At 39.9% G+C, this 20,570-nt stretch overlaps 1 protein-coding gene across 1 annotated transcript in view; it reads right to left on the bottom strand.

Annotated features, from left to right (window-relative positions):
* Positions 1–20,570, bottom strand: part of INTS9 (integrator complex subunit 9) — an 84,521-nt gene that overhangs the window by 16,655 nt on the left and 47,296 nt on the right. The window contains exons 7-10 of the mRNA XM_010967825.3: positions 14,267–14,387; positions 13,350–13,484; positions 4,200–4,311; positions 1,648–1,828 (exon numbers count right to left, since the gene is read on the bottom strand). Coding sequence (XP_010966127.1) covers positions 1,648–1,828; positions 4,200–4,311; positions 13,350–13,484; positions 14,267–14,387 — 549 coding nt within the window. The remainder of the gene's footprint in view (positions 1–1,647; positions 1,829–4,199; positions 4,312–13,349; positions 13,485–14,266; positions 14,388–20,570) is intronic.

Here is a 20,570-nt window from a genome sequence, read left to right as displayed (position 1 = left end):
TTGGGAAAAGTCTGTCCACCCCATAAGACAATAGCTAAGTAAATTATACTATATATAAATGATGACAAATCATGTAATAATGCAGTCGAGCAAAAATTATGGTCTCAAAGATTTCATAATGGTCTAATCTAATAAAATTAAAAAATTTAAAAGCAGGATTCACAATTAAATATTCAGCCACGATCCCTATATAGAAAGAAGAAATAAATCAGAATCTAACATTGATATTTATTTGTGGATCATGGGATCATGGTTCTTTTTTTTTTTTTTTACTGTTCTCTGTAACTGTGTCTTTTTCTATAGTAAACATGGATTACACACATAAGAAAAACTAACACATATCAAAAAACAGAAACACAAAAACAACCTACTCTTATTTTAGTAGTCCTGAATTCCACCCAATCAGACATTTCTGCCAATAAGAAAAGTCTGTAATGGGTGAAGGACAGACATGAAGGGCACACGTCTGGCTAGGATGCCATCCACAGGGGCCCACAGGGCTGGCCCGGGAGTTTGTATTTTTCAATATTTTTACGGAGGATCTAGATGAAGAAATTCCGCACACGCTGATTAAATGTGCAAGTGATACTTAGGATGAACTACTAGTTATTCAAGATTACCTTCCTATGTTGGGGGAGAAAAGACTAAGCAAAGGATGAAATTCAGTGGGTACCAATAAAAGTGACTTTTTATTGTTAGTCACTAACTAGGCAAAGAACAACAGAAAGTCCTATGGACAAACACGAGTCACAGGCACACAGGATGGAGAAGCCTGTCTGAATCTAAAAACAGAAAAAAGGACCTTGACAGCAATTAAAATTGGAAGAAAAAGAGCTATTTAAAAAAGGGGAGGCAGAGCATAATGTTGAGGTATGTTGTACAAATGATGTACGTTGTACAGAAAGATGTACAAATTCCTTCTAAATGAGCAGCTTAGTGGACTATCGCGTGCCTCGGGCTACCTCACTGCTGATTAAGGGCGCCCTGTATCTGGGTCACAGCCCCATTCTAGGGCGCTATTAACTATTAGGCCCACTGTAAAAGTTATGTTGCTCTGTTTCCTCCCACTCTACCCTTTTGTTGGCCAGGTGAGTTAGAGTCAAACACACATCTAAATAATCCTGAAAAGATTCACCCACTTCATATTGTTCACTAATTTGCCCATCCTAGGATTTGATCAATTTCCTGCTGTAATTAAACTTAATTTTGCCAAATATTCTACTACTGATGGGAAAAAAATAAGCCAGTTTTTCCTATCAGACATGGTATTATAAATTTTAGACAACATGAGCTTGGCCTTTAAGCTGTTTTTAGCCTTTAGAACATAACTTCACTTTCCAACAGGCCAAGGGTAGCAGGCAGGAAGGTAAGTGTACCACAGTTTCGTTACTGATTTGGAAAGTGCTGGCTATGTTAAGTTATTTGCCCTCCCTCCTCGATAACAATTCTTCTCAACTCTGGCAACAGAACAGAGGTGGCTTTCATTAAGATAATCTTCATATTACACACACAGAAAAACAACAAAATGAAGGTTTCCGAGGAATGTGAGAAAAAACAGGATTATTTCTATTTTTTAAAATTAAAATTAAAAAACACTTTTCTATTCTTACTGCTTGAAAGTACTGAATCACAGGAAGAGAGACATACCACTCGGCAAAAATCTGGGAAAACTCGAGTGAACTGTTAGCCACTGGGGAGATGAAATAGAAGGGGATGCTGGAGAGGCCGGCGGAGTCAATGTACTGGTACAGGCATTCCAGGAGGTCATAGATCACTCCGGAGGGGTAGCAGGGAACCAAGACGTTTCCTCCGTTCCGGACTGTCAGTGCTAGAAAGGTCGAAGCCAGAGGGGGAAGAAATTAGTATCAAAAGAACAGCTTTATGCAGGTGAAATGGACTCTAAATATCTGCATTTCTTTCATTCTCCTACTTCTGTAAATCACTTCACATGTATAACGATTTACTTCTTTTCTAGAAGAGCACCAGAGTGGGAGCACCCAGAGGCTGGCTGAAAATCAGCTGAGTTTTTAGTCAATGTCGGGGTCCCCAGGAACAAGGTGTGCAATCAAGGGCTTCGGTCTTAAAGGTTACCCATGGCAGACGAGCTTCAGGACAGACCCGCCAAGCTCCTTGTCTTTTTAGCTCCTGCTCAAAACTTTGCTGGATTTCTCCATGTTCGGTCTCTGACCACTGCTGAATGACCTATAAGGAAATAGGCCAAGTTTTTCCGTTTGACTCATTTTAGTGGCCTTTTCTTTCACTAATGTTTTACTTATAAGAAAATGCTTTATACTTTAAATACTTGAAATAAGTTATCAAATGAGGAACTGCAACTTATGGGTAAAATCATATTCAAAGTTACAGCTGGCTAAAAAAAGTCAAAGATCTCTTAACTTCGTGTTTTGTTTAGTTTCCAACATAAATTGAAACGAGCAGCTCTTGGGAACGAAACTTGAAGTCTCCGATGCCTTACATCCTCCTCTGTCCCCAGCTCGGACACACAGGTTCTCCCAGGTGCTGCACCTGGAGCAATGGCCAACCTGCTATTACTACAGCACTGTAGTATCCACGGAAACAGACAAGGTCAGAGGTCAGGGCTCAAGAGGCCGGTTCCAGTCCTGCCCTGTCACAGGCTACAGGACCCTAGGTAAGCCACTACACCCTGCTGGGCCTGTTTCCTCACCACTTACGAGAGGAGTGAACTAGATTAGTGGCTGGCAAGCTTTATTTTGCACAAAAATTGCCAGAACATGTTGAAAATGCAATTTTTTTACTGAGTCTCTCCTCTCCCCAGAGTCTGACTTACTAGGTCTGTGGTAGGGACTCTAAATTTGTGTTTTTAATAAGTAGCCTCTTTGATCTTAAGGCAGGTGGTTAGTGGACTTGACTTTAAGAAACAGCGGATTAGATGTAAGTTTCCTTTAAGACCTGAAGTTCTTTGAGTCTATGATTCTAGATTATAAACAAACAAACATACAAGGCAACGATTCTATTTGAGACTAGTTCAATAATTTTTCCAAGGTAAGAATCAATTACCTTTGGCTTAAAATTAGCAAAGAACAAAAAAGACTATGATTATTGCCATGGGCAAGTGAAATTTCAAAGGATAGTGCCTTTCATGTAAACATAAGATGAGAACCACTTCCCTCCCCCAGAGCTGAGGGGCCTGAGCTCATCAACTCCTCTTTGGTAACTACTATGGATCGAACATTTGTGTCCCTTAAAATTCACATGTGGAAGCCCTGACCTCCAATGTGATGGCATTAGGAGGGGAGCTTTTGGGCCCTAACTAAGTGCAGATAGGCCATTCAGGTGGAGCCCTCATGATGGGATTAGTGCCCTTATAGGAAGAAGAGGCCCCAGAGCAGTTTTTCTCTGACAGGTGAAGACACGGCAGGAAGGCTGCTGTCTGCAAGCTGGGAAGAGGGCCCTCACCAGAACCCGACCACGCTGGCAACCTGATCTCAGACTTCCTAGCCTCCAGAACTATGGGAAATAAATGTTGTTGAAAATCACTCAGTCTGTGGTATTTTGTTACAACAGCCTGGGCTGAGACAGTAAGCGATGTTCACATTCCTAAAAGAAATGCAGCATTTCTCGATTTCACTGACAATTTATATCCAAAGAAACATACATTTCTTCCAGGTAGAACGCATCCCACAAGTCTCTCAATTTAATCTTTCTCCAAAAGAAGGAAAAATAACACCAACCAAATATTGGTAAGGGGAAAAATATACCAGTTCAGTGTATCACTATTGTGAATTCAAAGTATTAATAGTCTTTTCTGTGCTATTATTTGCAAAGCAAAGATGCAATTCTTCCTTTCTTTAACTCTGCTTACCCTATAAGCAGCCCTGGCCCACCCCCAAATTCCACCAAGTAAGAAGAATGTTCTACATAAATCAAGTGGGAGAGTGTTGAGTACTTGTATAAAGTGCCTAAAATTCAGATTTACTGCTATAACAACCATTCCTACTGCATCTTCAGATTTTAGTTGCTTAAGAATTGCTTTTTTTCTTTTGACAACAGTAGGCTTTTGAAGGATAAGCAGAAAGGGTAGGAGTAAACAGGGAAAAAGGCTTTAAAAGGGGGCATCACAGGATGAGAATGTGAAGGAAAGGGACAAAAAACATGATAGAAGGTATGAAAAAAGATTTTAAAGCATTTCATCCCATTTAAGCTTTGTGTGGGATACATACCCAGGTTGCTACAGAACTCTCCCACCATGCCGTCTGGGTTTGCGGTGGGAATCTGAGTAAGGCCAGTCAGAATGAGAACATCACTGTTTTTGAGGGAAGCTTGGTCCATGGGCTGAAAAACCACAGAGAACTATGCTTAGTAATTTAGAAGAAAAAAAAAAGTTATCTACAAGTGGTGAAGGAAAAGGAGATTACAGGCATTGCTTTTTCTATGTCCAGCTCATGATCAAGTCATCTTATTTCCTCTAACGAAAAGTATATCACTGAATGGTGGTTGCCCAAAGGGGATCAGGATGGATGTGAGGAGGCACAAAGGAACTTAATGGGGTGATAAAAAAAGTTCTATGTCTCGTCTAGTACGGTGATGACACGATATGAAAACTGACAGAATTGTACATCCAAGATTTTTGGGTTTCACTATATATAAATTTTACCTCAATGAAAAATAAGCATATAATCGAGACAAGCAAGATGGTGGAGTAGAAGGACGCTTGTAGCTCACCCTCTCCCACAAATACACAAAAACTCACATCTACGGACCTACTCAGCCAACCAGATCACCTGCCGAACTCCGACAGAACATCACCCTCTTCGAAAGACAAAGATGCCAAAAATCTGGTAGGAGAAAAGGGAAAAACAGAGAAGAAAAAGCAAAACAGTGCAGGACCGGTCCTGCGGGGAGGGAGCAGCAAAGGAGGACTGGCGCTCGTTCGCTGGGTCTCCCCCTCCCCAGTGGAGAGGCCAGCGGGACAGAGGGGGAGCCTCCGAGGCTCAGATCTGCCCTGAGCAGCCCTTGACCGACAGAACTGAGTTAAATGGCCACAAAGGGTCCCCGCGACACCCAGCCCGAGACGCGAGCCAGCAGCTGGGGCCAGGCCGGGCCACCCGAGCTGGGCAGAAGATGGGGGCAGCTGCACTGAGGTGGCCCCGGGGGACTGCAGGGGGCCGCGCGCCATGGTCGGGAGGGGATACGGAGCAGAGCAACCTTGGTCCCCCATAAACTGTGAAAAAAGCAAAGCAACCAGCTGGTGTGCCCTGGGGGGAGAGGCGCTGTAGCCTTTGTCTCCTCAGACCGGCGCCGCCATTACTGGCGCTTCTCACGAGAAGAGAGGCGGGTGCAGCCACAGCCGCCACCTCCTCCTGTGCGCAGCGCCCCAGCTGGGGCGGGCCAAGTCCTGAACCTGCACCTGGGGCTCCGCAACCTCCTAGGCAGGACTGAGACTTGTTTACAGCCCCAGGCAGATAGGATCTTTCTGCCCTGGCACCTCAGAGAACTCGTGCGGCCAAGACAAACAAGGAGCTGAGTTTCGGCAGGGAGCTGGGGCAGGGCGGTTCTGGTGTCCTCCCCAAGCCTGCCTTCAGAGCGCCCACCCGAGGCCGAGCGGGCAGCTGCACAGAGCAGCGGAGCGACCTGCGCCGGGAGAGGGCGGGCAGCCACCCTACTTCCTGCAGGAACACAGCACCTGACCACGGTGCTGGGAGGGGCACGATCTGCCCACCTGCCTCCCCTAAAAGTGCAGCATCAGACTGCGGCATCGGGAGGGGGAGTGACCCGCCTGCCCACTGGGTAAGAGCTCAGCTCCTGATCCAGTGTTAGGACCGGGCGCGATCTGATAGCCAACAGCCACTGGGAGCAGCACAGATAAGGGCGCCAACAGAGGGCCTCTGGAAACAGCAAGCTGAGTTCACGGAACAGGGCGAAGACACAAAGACCTCTTGATAAAATGATTAAGACGACACTGTCTCCCAGAGAACTGGATAACTGATACTCCTTAAGCCACAGTGCCAGAGAGATATGAGCAATATGAAGAAGCAGAGGAACCATTCCCAATTAAAAGATCAAGAGAAATACCCTGAAAGCACGATCAAGGAAATAGACGTTGATGACCTACAAGATCAAGATTTCAAAAAAGGACTGATCAAAGTACTGAAGGAACTAAAAGAAATAGTGTTTAGAGATATAAAATATGTCAAAAATGAAACAGAAGCTATAAAGAAGAACCAAGTAGAATTAGTAAACTCATTTGCTGAGATGAGAGCTGACCTAAAGGCTGTACAGAGCAGGCTAGATAATGCAGAGGAACAAATAAGTGACCTAGAAGACAGGACAACAGAAAGCACCCAATCAGAACAGCTGAGAGAAAAACAAATAAAAAACAATGAAAACAATATAAGGGACCCATGGGATAATATAAAGTGTGCCAATCTACGCATAATAGGGGTTCCAGAAGGGGAAGAAAGAACAAAGGGGACTGAAAAGGTATTTGAAGAAACCATGACTGAAAACTTCCCAAACCTAAAGAAAGAATCAGATATCCAAGTACAGGAGGCTCAGAGGGTCCTAAAAAGGAAGAACCCAAACAGACCCACACCAAGACACATCATAATCAAGATGGCCAGAGTCAAGGATAAAGAAAGGATCCTAAAGGCAGCAAGAGAAAAACAAAGAGTGAGTTACAAGGGAACCCCCATAAGGCTCTCAGCTGATTTCTCTACACAAACACGACAGGCCAGAAGGGAGTGGCAAGATATATTCCAAGTCCTGAATGAAAGAAAGATGCAGCCAAGGATACTCTATCCAGCAAGGCTATCCTTTAGGATAGAAGGAGAGATAAAGAACTTCACAGACAAGCAAAAACTTAGAGTTTAGCAACACTAAACCCATGCTAAAAGAAATAATGACAGGTCTACTCTAAATAGAAAAGAAGCAGGATGCTACAAAAATGAGAAACTTGTAACTGGAAAGGAGATAACTGTCATGAATTACAAAAAGAATAAACACAAAATTGTAAAAGAAGACATCTAAATCATTAAGAGTTGGAGAGGGAAGCAAGGAAAGCCACTGTGGAAAACAGTATGGAGATTCCTCGAAAGACTAGGAGTAGACTTACCATGTGACCCAGGAATCCCACTCCTGGGCATATATCCAGAAGGAACCCTACTTCAGAATGAAACCTGCACCCCAATGTTCATAGCAGCACTATTTACAATAGCCAAGACATGGAAGCAGCCTAGATGTCCATCAACAGATAACTGAATAAAGAAGATGTGGTATATATATACGATGGAATACTATTCAGCCACAAAAACTGACAACATAAAGCCATTTACAGCAACATGGATGTTCCTAGAGAATGTCATTCAAAGTGAAGTAAGCCAGAAAGAGAAAGAAAAATACCGTTAAGAGATCGCTTATATGAGGAATCTTAAAAACAAACAAACAAAACATAAATACAAAACAGAAACAGACTCACAGACATAGAATACAAACCTGTGGTTGCCAAGGGGGCGGGGGGTGGGAAGGGACAGACTGGGGTTTTAAAATGCAGAATAGATAAACAAGATTATACTGTACAGCACAGGGAAATATATACAGGATCTTGTGGTAGCTCATAGCGAAAAAAAATGTGACAATGAATATATACATGTTCATGTATGACTGAAAAATTGTGCTCTACACTAGAATTTGACACAACATTGTAAAATAACTATTACTCAATTAAAAAATGCCCTTTGGATGCATCGTCCTTTAGCATTTTATACATACATGGGTACAAGGGCCTCATTTTTAAAAAAAATTATGTGATTGTGGTTATATAAGCTGCTTTATAATCTGAAAAACACTTAACATGGATACAGAAAAAATAGAGTTGTGCCAATTCCACTGAGTAGCTTCTAATTCCTATTTGCACCAATAGATAACCACGCACGTAAGAGCTTTTCCTCTGCTCAGGCAGAACTGACCTATCTGCACTTCTCCAACAAATACACAGACGTTCACTGTTAGGAAGGGGGAGGTCAAGTACAGTGGTTTATAGTAGCAGATGCATGATGAGCCTGGGAATGTTCACTGTGTACACATCAAACAGAGGGCAATCGGGATGGTGACAAAGGAGACCAGCTCTGTTGGGTAGCATATTTAGCTTAAAATGACAATTTTATAAGGACCATATTAGAACAAGCCACTAATGACTCACAGGGCTGATGGGGGGAATTCAGAGAGCTAGGGACCTCCTGAAATGGTACCTAGAATTCTGTGTGCTAGTAGACATCTTTCCACAGATTTAATTAGGTTGTCATTTGGGGGCATGACTACCAAAAGATTAATTAAGAACTACTGATTTAAACCAAGACATAGTGGGGAACAAACTCTAGCCCTGAAAACATCATCTCTGAACCTCAGCCATTACCACTGTCCTCTGAAAAGTAAATGCTCATAATAGAAACAAAGGCAGTATTACATATAATATGACTATGACCAGGTTGGACATTATGAGATTCTTCATGATCAAGTCAGACTAGATGTTCGTAGTTTTAGCCCTGTAACTTGGAGACATTTCTTGTGGATTCCCAGGGCAACTGTAAAAGAGTAGACTTAAAAGGCTTTTAGTGACACTGTCCAAACCAAACTGACACCACCACCATCTCCATTTCACCACTCAAGGGCAAATGTATATTATCACTGGTGTTGCACCTCTTAGCAACACCATAGCAGCACTTTTTACATTAGCCAAGACATAGAAACAACCTAAATGTCCCTTGACAGATGACTGGATAAAGAAGTTGTGATATATTTATACAATGGAATACTACTCAGCCATAAAAAATGATAAAAATAATGCCATTTGCAGCTACATGGATGGCCCTGGAGAATATCATTTTAAGTGAAGTAAGCCAGAAAAAGAAAGAAAAATACCTTATGATATCATGCATATGTGGAATCTAAAAAAAAAGACAAATGAACTTATATATAAACAGAAACAGACTCACACACATAGAATATAGACTTGTGGTTGCCAGTGGGGAGCTGGGTGGGAAGGGATAAACTGGGAGTTTGAGATTTGCAGACACTGACTGGTATATATAAAATAGATAAACAAGTTTATACCGTATAGCACAGGGAAATATATTCAATATCTCATAGTAGCTCACTGTGGAAAAGAATATGAAAATGAATACATGTACATTCATTTATGACTGAAGAATTGTGCTGTACACCAGAAATTGATGCAACATTGTAAACTGACTAAACCTCAATTAAAAAAAAAACAACAAAGTAAGACTGTCAATGAATCAGTACACTCTTATTAAAATGCAAAAAAAAAAAAAAAAAAAAAAAACCCAGAACCCTGAAATTTAAGTATGACTTGACAAAAGTCTTGTCTAACCCTAAGCTTAACCATACCGAATGGACTAGAAACAAAGAGAAGTATACTATAAAAAAGCCTTTGGTTATTTAAATCTGGAACATTAAGAAGGAAATTATGATATACTTAGATACAAATGACAAAAAACTTCGTACAAAAATTTAACAGTTAAATGATATTCAGAGAAACTGACAGCTTTAAATACACTTATTGGAAAGCAATGAAAGATTGAAGCAAATGAGCTTAGTATTAAAAGAAAAGCAGCAGAGTAAACCCAAGGAAAGAAATAATAAAGGGCAGAATAGAGAGTAGAAAGACAACAGAAACCACTGAAAGCAAAAACTTTTTCTTTGAAGAAAATCAATAATGCAGGCAAACCTCTGGCAAGTCTGACCAAGGGAGAAAAAAAGACGTAATTAAAAAAATTTAGAATGAAAAGAGAATTATAAAAAAAAAACCTAAATAAATAATTAAATAAATAAATAGTACACATAAAATTCCATGTGTATGATTTCAAAAACCTAGGCAAAATTGACAAATTTCTGCCAACATTGGCACAACGTTGACCAAGAAAATACAGTTCAATAACTATGAAAAAAATTAAAATGGTAATTCCAGGCTTAAACAATTTTATTTGACTTTCAAGAAAAGATAATCCCTATCTTATAAATTGCTGGCATTAGAAAAAGATGGAAAGGTGACCAAATCATCTTATGAGACTAATGCACCTTGATTCCAAACAAATGTATGGGCCCATTTTTCACTTATGGATACAGATTATAAACTTCAATAAAATAGTGACCAAATGATTCCAGGGAGGTATTTTTAAAAGAATAAATTGTGATCAATAAGATTTATCCCAAGAATGCAAGGATGGTTAAATGTGAGAAAAGCTAACATTACAGTTCACTACTTAAATGGTCTAAAGGAAAGAAATCACATGATTATCTCACAGACTCAGAAAAAGTATTTGAAAAAGTACAATATCTACATCTGATTTTAAAAAGCCAGAAAATTAGGAAGAGCAGAGAAATTCCTTAACTTGATAAATAAAAACATATAGTAAGCATCATATTTAATGAAGAGACTACAAAAGCATTCCCTTTAAAATCTGATATAGGATAATGATGCCACCACCATCACTTCTGCTTAACCCAGGACTGGAGAGCATAGTTATAAGACAGGGAAAAGAAATAAAAGATAAAAGGATTGGAAGAGAAGTAACAAAACTGCTACTTCTTTGCAGATATTATCATCAATAGCTAAACACTAGAACATGAGACTTCAACATGGTTGCTGAATCAGACCAATTAAAGAAATTAATACTGAGACCTTGTGCTCAGTAAAGGCTAGTTCTCTTCCTTTTCTGTTCGGGATGCTGTACTTTTTTTGGCCTCAGTTCTCCTCTAATTCTCCATTCTTATTCAAGACCATTTTTCTTCCTTCCACTGTTTGCCACAGCTCAGTCTTTAGTCCACAGCCCTTTATTTATATATTTAAAAAAACCCTGATGACTCTCCAATTTGTCTCCAGGCTTGCCTTCACATCCAAGTTCCAGCTCTGTACTTCCATCTGTCCAACGTTCTGTCAAATTCCTATTCATCATACCCACTACCTGCTTCTGAAACTAACGACCCCCCTGCCCACTCCTCATTGTCAACTGGATTAGTGTCATTATCACCATTCTCAGTGTTGCCCAGGCATGAAATCTGTGACTTGTATTTTTCCCTTCCCTGAAGACAGTGGGCATTCAATAAATGTTTGTTAAAGATCTGCCAGTGTTTTCTTTAACTTATCTTCCCATTCTCACTATTTCAGGCTTAATCCATAGCCTCATTCCCATGTTTATTAGATCAGTACAGCGGCCTGCTACATTCTTCCTAGCTTGTAAGGGTTCCATTATTCAAGTAGACCAGTGGTTGGCCCTTTTCTGTAGAGTCTAACGTTAAAATCTAACTGCCATGGTAGTGTATAAGCAGTTGCAAATAACCCTTAGACATATGGGTGTGGCTGTATTCCAATAAGACATTATTTCCACAAACAGGTGGGGGGCCAAATTCGGTCCAAGGGCCACAGTTTGCTGACCTCTGAAGTAGACTACCAAGGTTCTTCAAACCAAACCTTTTCTTATCCCTGCTAATGCAATATAGAATCCAATTACCCAGGTAAAAGAAAACCTAATTTATTTTCTTTTTTATATACCATAGTGGTTGCCAGCTAGAAATTAAAATTAATTACTTAGGTATGTTGCTCATTACTTTCAAGACCTTATTTTCCCTTTAAATTTACAGACCTTGTAAGAATAATTTACTGGAAATTACATCAATAATACTGTAAAGGCTTTGATCTAAGCAGAACAAATTGGACGAGTTGGCAGCCAAGTAATCTTCCTGTCTTTTATGGAAGAATCTATCAGGAATGATAGAAGCTGCCAATAAAATACTTTGATTCAGTGAAGCGGATTAAGATGACATTGATGGGCTTTTGATTTCAGTAAGTGGAAAAGCCCAGAATTCTGCTAGCTATAGGAAAAAATGGCAACTTGTCCCCTCTAGACTTTGAAATGAAACTTGATTATAAATAGGGAATGAAGACATAATGCAGAGTGGCAGCTCAGAAGCATCCTATTGTTCTGGACTTAACAGCAGTCATTCTTTTTCCCAAATTCAAATGGGATACAGACATCCCCAAGTTATCTATCCATTGATCCATCCATCGATACATCCATCCACCCTCCATTGGCTAACTATCTGATTTCCCTTGCACTCATTTACAAACATGGAAAGAACCAGGATTTATGAAATAAACAATAAATTCATTTTCCCCCCTCAGTGAAGGTACTGGGGATTGAACCTAGGACCTCAGGCACACCAAGCATGTGCTCTACGACTAAGCTATACCCCCATCCCAATAAATGCTTTACAAATACCTAAAATTGAATAAGTAATACATTTACAGCAATACTTATGCACTTAGCTTCTTGCCAATATGACCGTCAATGAATGATGAACTTAAGACCTTCTAATCGCTTCAGTCTACATATTCAGATAAAATCCAAATTTCTCATCCTGGCCTATCAAGTCCTCCATGGCCTGGCCTCCGCTAACCTCTTGGACATCTCCTGATCATACTCAGCATGCTGCAATCACCACTGTCTTCTTTGCTCAGCAGACATGCCCAGCTTGTTCAGGCATCCGGAGCCCTTCATCTGCCACGTCTCTGTAATGCTTTGCCCACACAGCTCTCCGTGCCTCATTTCTCCAGGTCTCAGTCGCAACGAGATCACCCCCAGAAGCTCTCTCTGACCATCCAGTTTAAACTAATCTCCGTCAATCTGTACATAACCCTGCTCTGTTGTTTTTAGTACTTGTGTCACGACCTGGAATTACTTCTCATTTATTTTCCGCACACCATCCTCCCTCAGTACATCAACTGAAAGTAGATGCACGAGCAGGGACCTGGTCTGTGGGTCAGCAGTGAATCTCCTTACATGAGTGCTTGACACATAGTAGGCCCTTAGTAAATTTTGAGTAATTTAATATCTGCTGTAAACAAGTGACCATCTCTGTCACACACATCAAGCTATGGTTATTACAAGTACTGGGAAATCTCAGAATCCTAGAGGTGACCCTAAAGGCAGCAGGATCTTACCGGGGAACTAGGATCCTCAATGTTTGGACATGAGTAATCTAACTTTGCTGAAGAGCAGAACAGCAAGTTTTAGGTAAGCAAGATGAAAAACCTCTAGAAATCTGATGTACAATGCTGTCCTTACAGTCAACAGTAATGTATTGTACCATTAACATTTTATTAAGAGGGTAGATCTCATGGGAAGTGTTCTTACCACAGTAAAATAAAATTAAAAAAAAAACAACTAAACCAAAAAACTGTAGACACTGAAATTAGAAAGAGTTAAAAACAGCTGATTCTACTCTGGATACATTCTGAATTTGGGCTAAGTAACCAAAAAAAGGTGAGCTGTCAAAAGAGAATGGAGAATTACCTGGGGGTGTGTGGTAAGCAAGGAGGATCCAGAGACGTAAGACACTTTCTCATAATGGGATTGGATAATCCAGTTGGAGCTTCCAAGGGCGTAGCCAGAGCTTAGAGGGGTCACCTGGACCGCACCAAAAAGCTCCTAGGAGAAAACCACAGTGAGAACGTGTGTTAAGCTTTCAGCAGTCATACTAGTCATACTGCAGGGAACAACAGAAATATCCTCTCCATGTAGAAACAGAAACTATTTAAAAGTGAACCAGAAAGTCTAAAGTAAAACAGAAAGATGATGGAGACCCGGGGAGACAGAGCAAGTAATTCTACAGTCTGAGAGTTTCAGCGCATCCACACGTCACCAGGCACCCAGGTCTTGCTTGTTACAAGGCAGAGATGATATATTATGAAATGGACCACAGGCACAAATACTTAGGTTTTCTTGTCTTTTCTTTTTTCTCTTTTCAGGTTAGGTGTTACTCTCTTGGTTGTTCTGTAAAGAGCGGCTCTGGGCAACAGGTAACAGAAATGGGAACCTTTACCATGATCAGGTCAGACCTCAAAAGTTATACTTACCAAATTGCTTCTTGATCACTTTTATGTTCTCTGTTTCCTATTTCACTAGTCCAACACCTATAAAGCAGTGTCTACTGTTCTAAAGTGAACGGAATGAGATGCCTTTCTCTTGACTCATGACAGGCTGGCCAACTGAATGCTAACTAGTGACGGGGAACATAAGGGCTAGGAAAGAGCGCCGGTAAGGACCTGTGAAGGATGGAGAGAAACAACAGATGCTCTGTCTTTTCACCACGAACTAGCTCAAGATTTGTAGTGACTGAATGGCGTTAAAAAGGGAACTAAATGATCCTTCCAAAGAACATTATGAATTGAAAGCATTCATCATTCACTTAGAATCATATTAACACTCACAATTTTCTGAGAATATCCCACCAGCTGGATTTTACTGAGGGCAGAGTTCACCTCTTGCATTGTATAGCATCTTCTCCAGGTTGATACTTCCACTGCATCCTTGAGAGGAGAGGGCAGCAGCCTGTAAATGCATCCCAATGTCAGTTCCTATGCAGAGAGGGCCCTGTTCAAGTAATTTGTCCATTTTATCTAAGTTGTACAATTTACTGGCATATCCCACTGTTCACAGGATTCCTTTATAATTGTTTTTATTTCTGTAAGGTTGGTAGAACTCTCCCCTCTTTCATTTCTGATTCTAAAAACTGGAGTACTCTCTCCTTTTTTCTTGGTCAATATAGCTAAAGGTTGGTCAGTTTTGTGGATTTTTTTTTAAGAACTAACTTTCGGTTTCATTGATTTTTCTTTATTATTTTCCTATTCTCTGTTTTGCTCACCCAGCATATAGCTGGATCTTGTTTTTGTTTTGTTTTGTTTTTAAAAAAAAACAGTAAAAAATTATAATCTCTGTCATCTTATAGGGTTGCTTATGACATTCACATTTAATGTCATTACTGATGTAGTTGGCTTCTGTCTGCCAATTTAGTTTTTGTTTCCTGTACATCTCATGCCTTTTTTGTCCCTCTATTCCTCCTTGACTATTTTTTTAAAACAGTAAGTACATATTTTCTATGATGTAGCCCCTTAATTTCTTTCTTGATTTTTCACTTTTTGAAGAAGTTATTTCCTAAGTGGTTATTCTAGGGTTTATTACATACATCTTAACAGAGAGTATTTCTGTGTGGCATCTCATATCCTCTTCCCTGTTCGCAAAAGATAAATGAAATAAACATTACTCATGGGCCTGCCAAGCTACAGAAAAGATGGGGGGAGGTATAAATTAGGATTTGGGATTAGCAGGTACAAATTACCATGTATAAAATAGATTAACAAGGTCCCACTGTATAGTACAGGGAACTACATTCAGTATCTTGTAAAAACCTATAATGAAAAAGAATATGGAAAGGAAAATATATATGTATAATTGAATCATTATGCTGTACACCAGAAACTAACACAACACTGTAAATCAACTATACTTCAATAAAAAACAAACAAAAATACATCCTTAGAAAAACATTTAATCACTTGCTCAAACACAATCTAGAACAGGCCTGAAGAATGACTTCCAGGAGGCTCTGTACAGTATAGGTGAAGGGACTTCCGGAGAACTGGACACGTGTGCTGGTCTCTCCCCTGAACTATCATTGAGAAGTGTAAAAGGCTTGACGCACATGCACACACACATACACATACGCCCCGCTCCAGACAAAGAGATGGGAGAAGAGACAAGAGCACCAGCACTTCAGAAAGTGGGAAGCAGAAAGACAAATGATGACTGATTAGCAGACCCAGGAAAGTTCAATTCAAGGAACTTAATTTACACTGCAGAGCCCAGGGAGGGAGGGTATAGCTCAGTGGTAGAGTGCATGCCTGGCATGCACGAAGTCCTGGGTTCAATCCCCAGTACCGCCTCTAAATAAACAAACAAACAAAATTAAAAAAATTTATACGGCAGAACCCATAAAAAGCTCAGCAACTGGAAACAATAGGGCATCTCTGGAAGTGAGGTTGAAGGTGGGCCTAAAAACAAGAAAATTTGTAGAGAAAACTGATTACAAAATAGAACCTTTCAGTTCTCCTCACCTATTCCATTAGCTCAGCAATTGCCCCTTTCCCACCCAGGCATGTCACCAGAAACTTTTCTCTGGAGAGAGTGAAAATGAGAGTCTGGCCTAGGGGGAACCATCGACAGCTGTGGGCAGCTTCTGTAAGCAGAAGTTTCTACACTGAGTGAGCCAATGTTTTCCTCAGAGCAGAACACCATCAGTTAGGCTTATTCCCTGCAGGGTCGGAGACTGGAAGAACCTACTGTGAAAAATAAGACTAGCACCAAAGAAAAAACTCAATGAGCCAAGAAGGGGGTCCTTCCCAGTGGAGCCTGAGATACGGGCAGCCTTGTGGGAGACCTCCTACATTCTATTTTATTACTAATACATTATAAAGTATTTTGGGCCATGTTCTAGTACAAAGGCAATGCTTCAATATCTCAACTAAGTTTGGGCTTTTCTCAGGTCTTCTCCATGACATTTTTAGAAACTTAAATTGTACAGGACTTTTGCAGAAGGTTCGTCTTCATATCCAATTTAACTTTGATCTTAGCTTTAGTTGCAACATTGAGAAATTGACCTAGCCTCCTTTTTCCCTCCATGTATCTATATTGAGGGTAAAATGCTTCCTTCAAAAATTGTTGAGGACTACAGTAAATGAGTAATTATACACATACACACATATGTATATATAACACATACTATTAACATTATGTATCTGTGATAGTCATTGCATATGAATTCCTCCCCGTCACCCTTATGCTTAAATTCTTGGGTTAGCTTATATACTGACTACACTACTTTCACATCTAAAACTGATTGTCATTTCTCTCTATGGAAATGTCTAGAGGTTTCCTTTATCATACAGGTTTGGTGAGTATATTTTCACAAACAAAAATTTGGTAAATTTTCCATCAGCTAGACAAAGGAGTTAAATTATAAATTAGTTAAATTGCTGGCTTTTTCAAAAGAACAAAGCCTCAATATTCTTGTGTATAAGGTTAGCTTTCAGTTCTTTTCCCTCCTTCCTGGTGTGCACTGGCTCATTTTAATCCAGCCAGTTCCCTTTGAAATCAGGCCATGTCGCCAGGCTTTTGCCCACACTGTTCTCTTATCTTGGCATGATCTCCTCCCTCATTCAAACAGTGCTCAACCTGCCAAGCCCAGCCTGAGTCTTGCCACTTGGTATGTAATCTGCCTTACGAGCCCCTTGGGTACAGGGACTATGTTTTAAACTTTTGGAGGCATTTTCCTACCAACTTACCATAATGCCAGGTACTTGGCAGTTAATCAAAAATAAGTCTGAAGTTCTCTGAATTTCATATTTACACCCGCCAATTCCTTTTGCTAACACCTTTCTTACTCTTTCGAGATATTCAGTCCCTTTGTCATTACTTCCTTTATCTCCTAACATCTTGTCTAACGTATAGCTTTCCCTAAAACTCTCCTTACGCTTGAGGCCACAACAGAGAAGCATTTATAGAGCCGTTCAAAGCCATTAGGATTATTGGCCGATTAAGGATAAGCCGGATAAGGAAACCCAGTGGGAACTAGTTCCATTTTTTCTGGCTTTCTAATTTATCAAAGTCAAGTTCTCAGAGTCTAAATGTTTAATGAGTACTTTCTAAAAGATTTCATTGTCTTGTTTTGTTCTTATCACACTTGAGTGCTTAATGAACTTTTTTCCCAGGGCTTGCATCATGCCAGAGACTTGCTGTGTCTCCTTCCATCCTACCAGCACAAGATCATGGGTTTTCGTAAAAGAGCAGGACTTTTAGGTCCACAGAGATCACTTACAGCTTATAAATAAAACACTGGTTGGGCTTTTCCTAAATGTTTGATGAATGAATGACAAAATGAACAAAATAAATATAAGAGCAGAATACAAAGAATAAGAGAAGCAGAAAAGTTTCTCGTTACAGTGAAGTGTGCTTAATACACACGTGGATGGGGTGGGCTGGAGAAGTGTTAGCAGAGTGATGATCTACATGGAATTTACCAAAAGCAAAGCCTGAAAATCAAACATTTCTCAGTACCAACATGAAGCCAGATTATAATCCCTGATTTTTGTTCTAGATCAATTTATCTCTTTAAAGGATAAAGGCAATTGCTCAGGCCACCATAGTGTGATAGAAACAATTCTTGAGAGTACCTAAACTATCTCTGCTTTAATTCCATGCTCATCGAAAACTTCTTATCTATAATTTGATCTCTTTATGTGGACTTGCTGCCCAGGACAAAGTCCTGTTCAGATGAACCTTCTAGTTCTGGATCCAGGCCGATAGCTCAGTATAAAGCAATGTAATGGTATTTCTGTCAGTCAGTCAGTATCCTGGGAGCTTAGTTAGCCCACATCAGCCCCTCAGAGGCTGATCAGCTCCAAGTGAAATGGAATGGTTAAGCTCCTGAAGAACAAAGTCGTGATGGCTCCATCCAAGTATGGCCACTCTCTGAGCCCCTGCTTGGACATTTTTAAAAAGTATGACATGAGTGAACTTAGAGATAGTTCAACTCAATTCTCCTATTTTACAGGAAAGAAGACTGAGTCCCAGAGTCCGAATGACACTGCCAACTAACTAGAAGCAACAGTGGGATAAGAAACATACACCACTTCACTCTCATCAGGAAAGGTAGCGTCAAAAGATAAATCAGGCTGTGGAAGGCAGCCGTGTGCTGGTTACTGAAAGGGCGTTATGTGAGCCACGTGTATTATTCAAGGAAGAAAGGATGCTGGTGCTTACTGGGCACCCACTAGGTGCCTGACACCGTTTTAAGGACTTTACTTGTATTATTCATTTAGTCCTCACAACAACCTTGTGAAGTTGCTAAATAATATTATTCCTATTTTATAAACGAGGTAACAGCACCTAGAAGAAATAAATTGCTGCAACTACTTAGAAGCAGATCTCAAATTCAAGCACCAGTCTATTTGACCTTCAAGTCCACAGCTTTAATTTTCTTCCTACTACATAGTTAGACCTGATAAATTCGTCTATAAATACCCAAGGAGTGTCAGAGCAGAGGAACTTCAAGTACAATATGCTTTTTTTTTCTTTTATGTCCTCTGTAAGTTATAAACCCACATTTTAAGCTCTGAGTACTGAAAATTGCTGTAACATTTCAGCCAGGAATATATATCAATCTAATTCCTTAAAACTTGTTAGAAGATTATGACAATATCCTATAATGATTTATTCTTAATTATAATTGTAGATTCTTAAGTTTTATACAAAAAAATACTAGCCTTATTCAAAAAATACCAGAGGCTGGGTTAATTTCTTCAGCGGAATACTGTGCTTTAAATTTCCCCATTAAACACCTAAACTTGGAAGTACGTATGGGAAAGTCAGAGACTCAAAAATTATATTGTAAGGGATTCTCCTTTTCCTACCCTTCAAGATCTTTCTCAAGAAGTGTAAGCTACAATGTCAAAATGAGGAAGAAGGATGGTTCCCTTCCAAATAAATCTCAAGGCATGGTGTCAACTGAGGCAGGGAGTCAGACAGCTGCCAAGAAGCAAGAATAATAGATTTTTTTGGTTTATATGCTAATACTAAATCAAATGCTAATTCAAATTAACTTCTTCTGATTTAAGGGACTCTGTCAGAAACCAAAGAGTCTGGAAGATTTTAATTCATTGTTTATTTACTTGATGGTCTTATTAGTAACTTAAGCTACTAAGATGCATTAATTCTAGATACTTAACCAAGAGACTGCTTATATAAGTGTAAGTCAAACACTAGGGGCTCAGAGGAAGAGGGTGGGAAGGGATAGATTGGGAGTTCGAGATTTGCAGATACTAATACATATATAAAATAGATAAACAACAAGTTTATAATGTACAGCACAGGGAACCATGTTCAATGTCTTGTAGTAACTTACGGTGAAAAAGAATATGAAAACGAATATATGTATGTTCCTATATGACTGAAGTATTGTGCTGTACACCAGAAATTGACACTACATTGTAAACGGACTACTTCAATAAAAATATATTAAAAAAACAAAAACAAAAACAAAATGGGAGCTCAAATCCAACTCACGGAGGTGTTTTGCTTGGACCACAGAATTTTATTTTAATGTGAGATTCAACATTTTAAAAAGATAAAAAAAGATCACATTTAAAACATTCAGATCTTAAGCTTATTTAGAAAAAAAAAGATTTGGCAGCCATGGGCTCATTTTCCCACGTGGCCACAGTCTGCTGAAGCTGTCAACTGTCCCTTTAGAGGGGTGTGGTCACTGGGCCACAGCTCCTGGCAGCCCCCCTCCCTCCTGTGCTCACCTTCCCCACCCCTGCAGGCATCTGAGTTTGTGACTCCTACTTTATAGGAACTGGACAAGGGAAGCGCAGGAATTTTTTTTTTAAATAAAAAAGACATAGTCCATATCACTTAGTCAATGTACTAGGCAGCAAAAAACAAAACAAAACAAAAAAACCCCACTGCTTCTCAATATGATAGGTCACAGTATTTTCGGACACCTGATATCAACTGGCCTCATAACAGAGGAAACTTTTAAAGTGGTCTAAGTCCTTCAGCATAAATATTGTTTAAATGAAGCACGGTACTATTCTGGGCCAAGACTAAATTCTAGGTGACTGTTTCAAAAGAACTCTTGTCTGCTGTCAATTACAAAATAGCTCTTCATGTACACAC

This window comes from Camelus bactrianus, chromosome 31, assembly GCF_048773025.1.
Source record: "Camelus bactrianus isolate YW-2024 breed Bactrian camel chromosome 31, ASM4877302v1, whole genome shotgun sequence".
Lineage (NCBI taxonomy): Eukaryota > Metazoa > Chordata > Mammalia > Artiodactyla > Camelidae > Camelus > Camelus bactrianus.
This window is presented reverse-complemented; position numbering and strand designations above follow the sequence as displayed.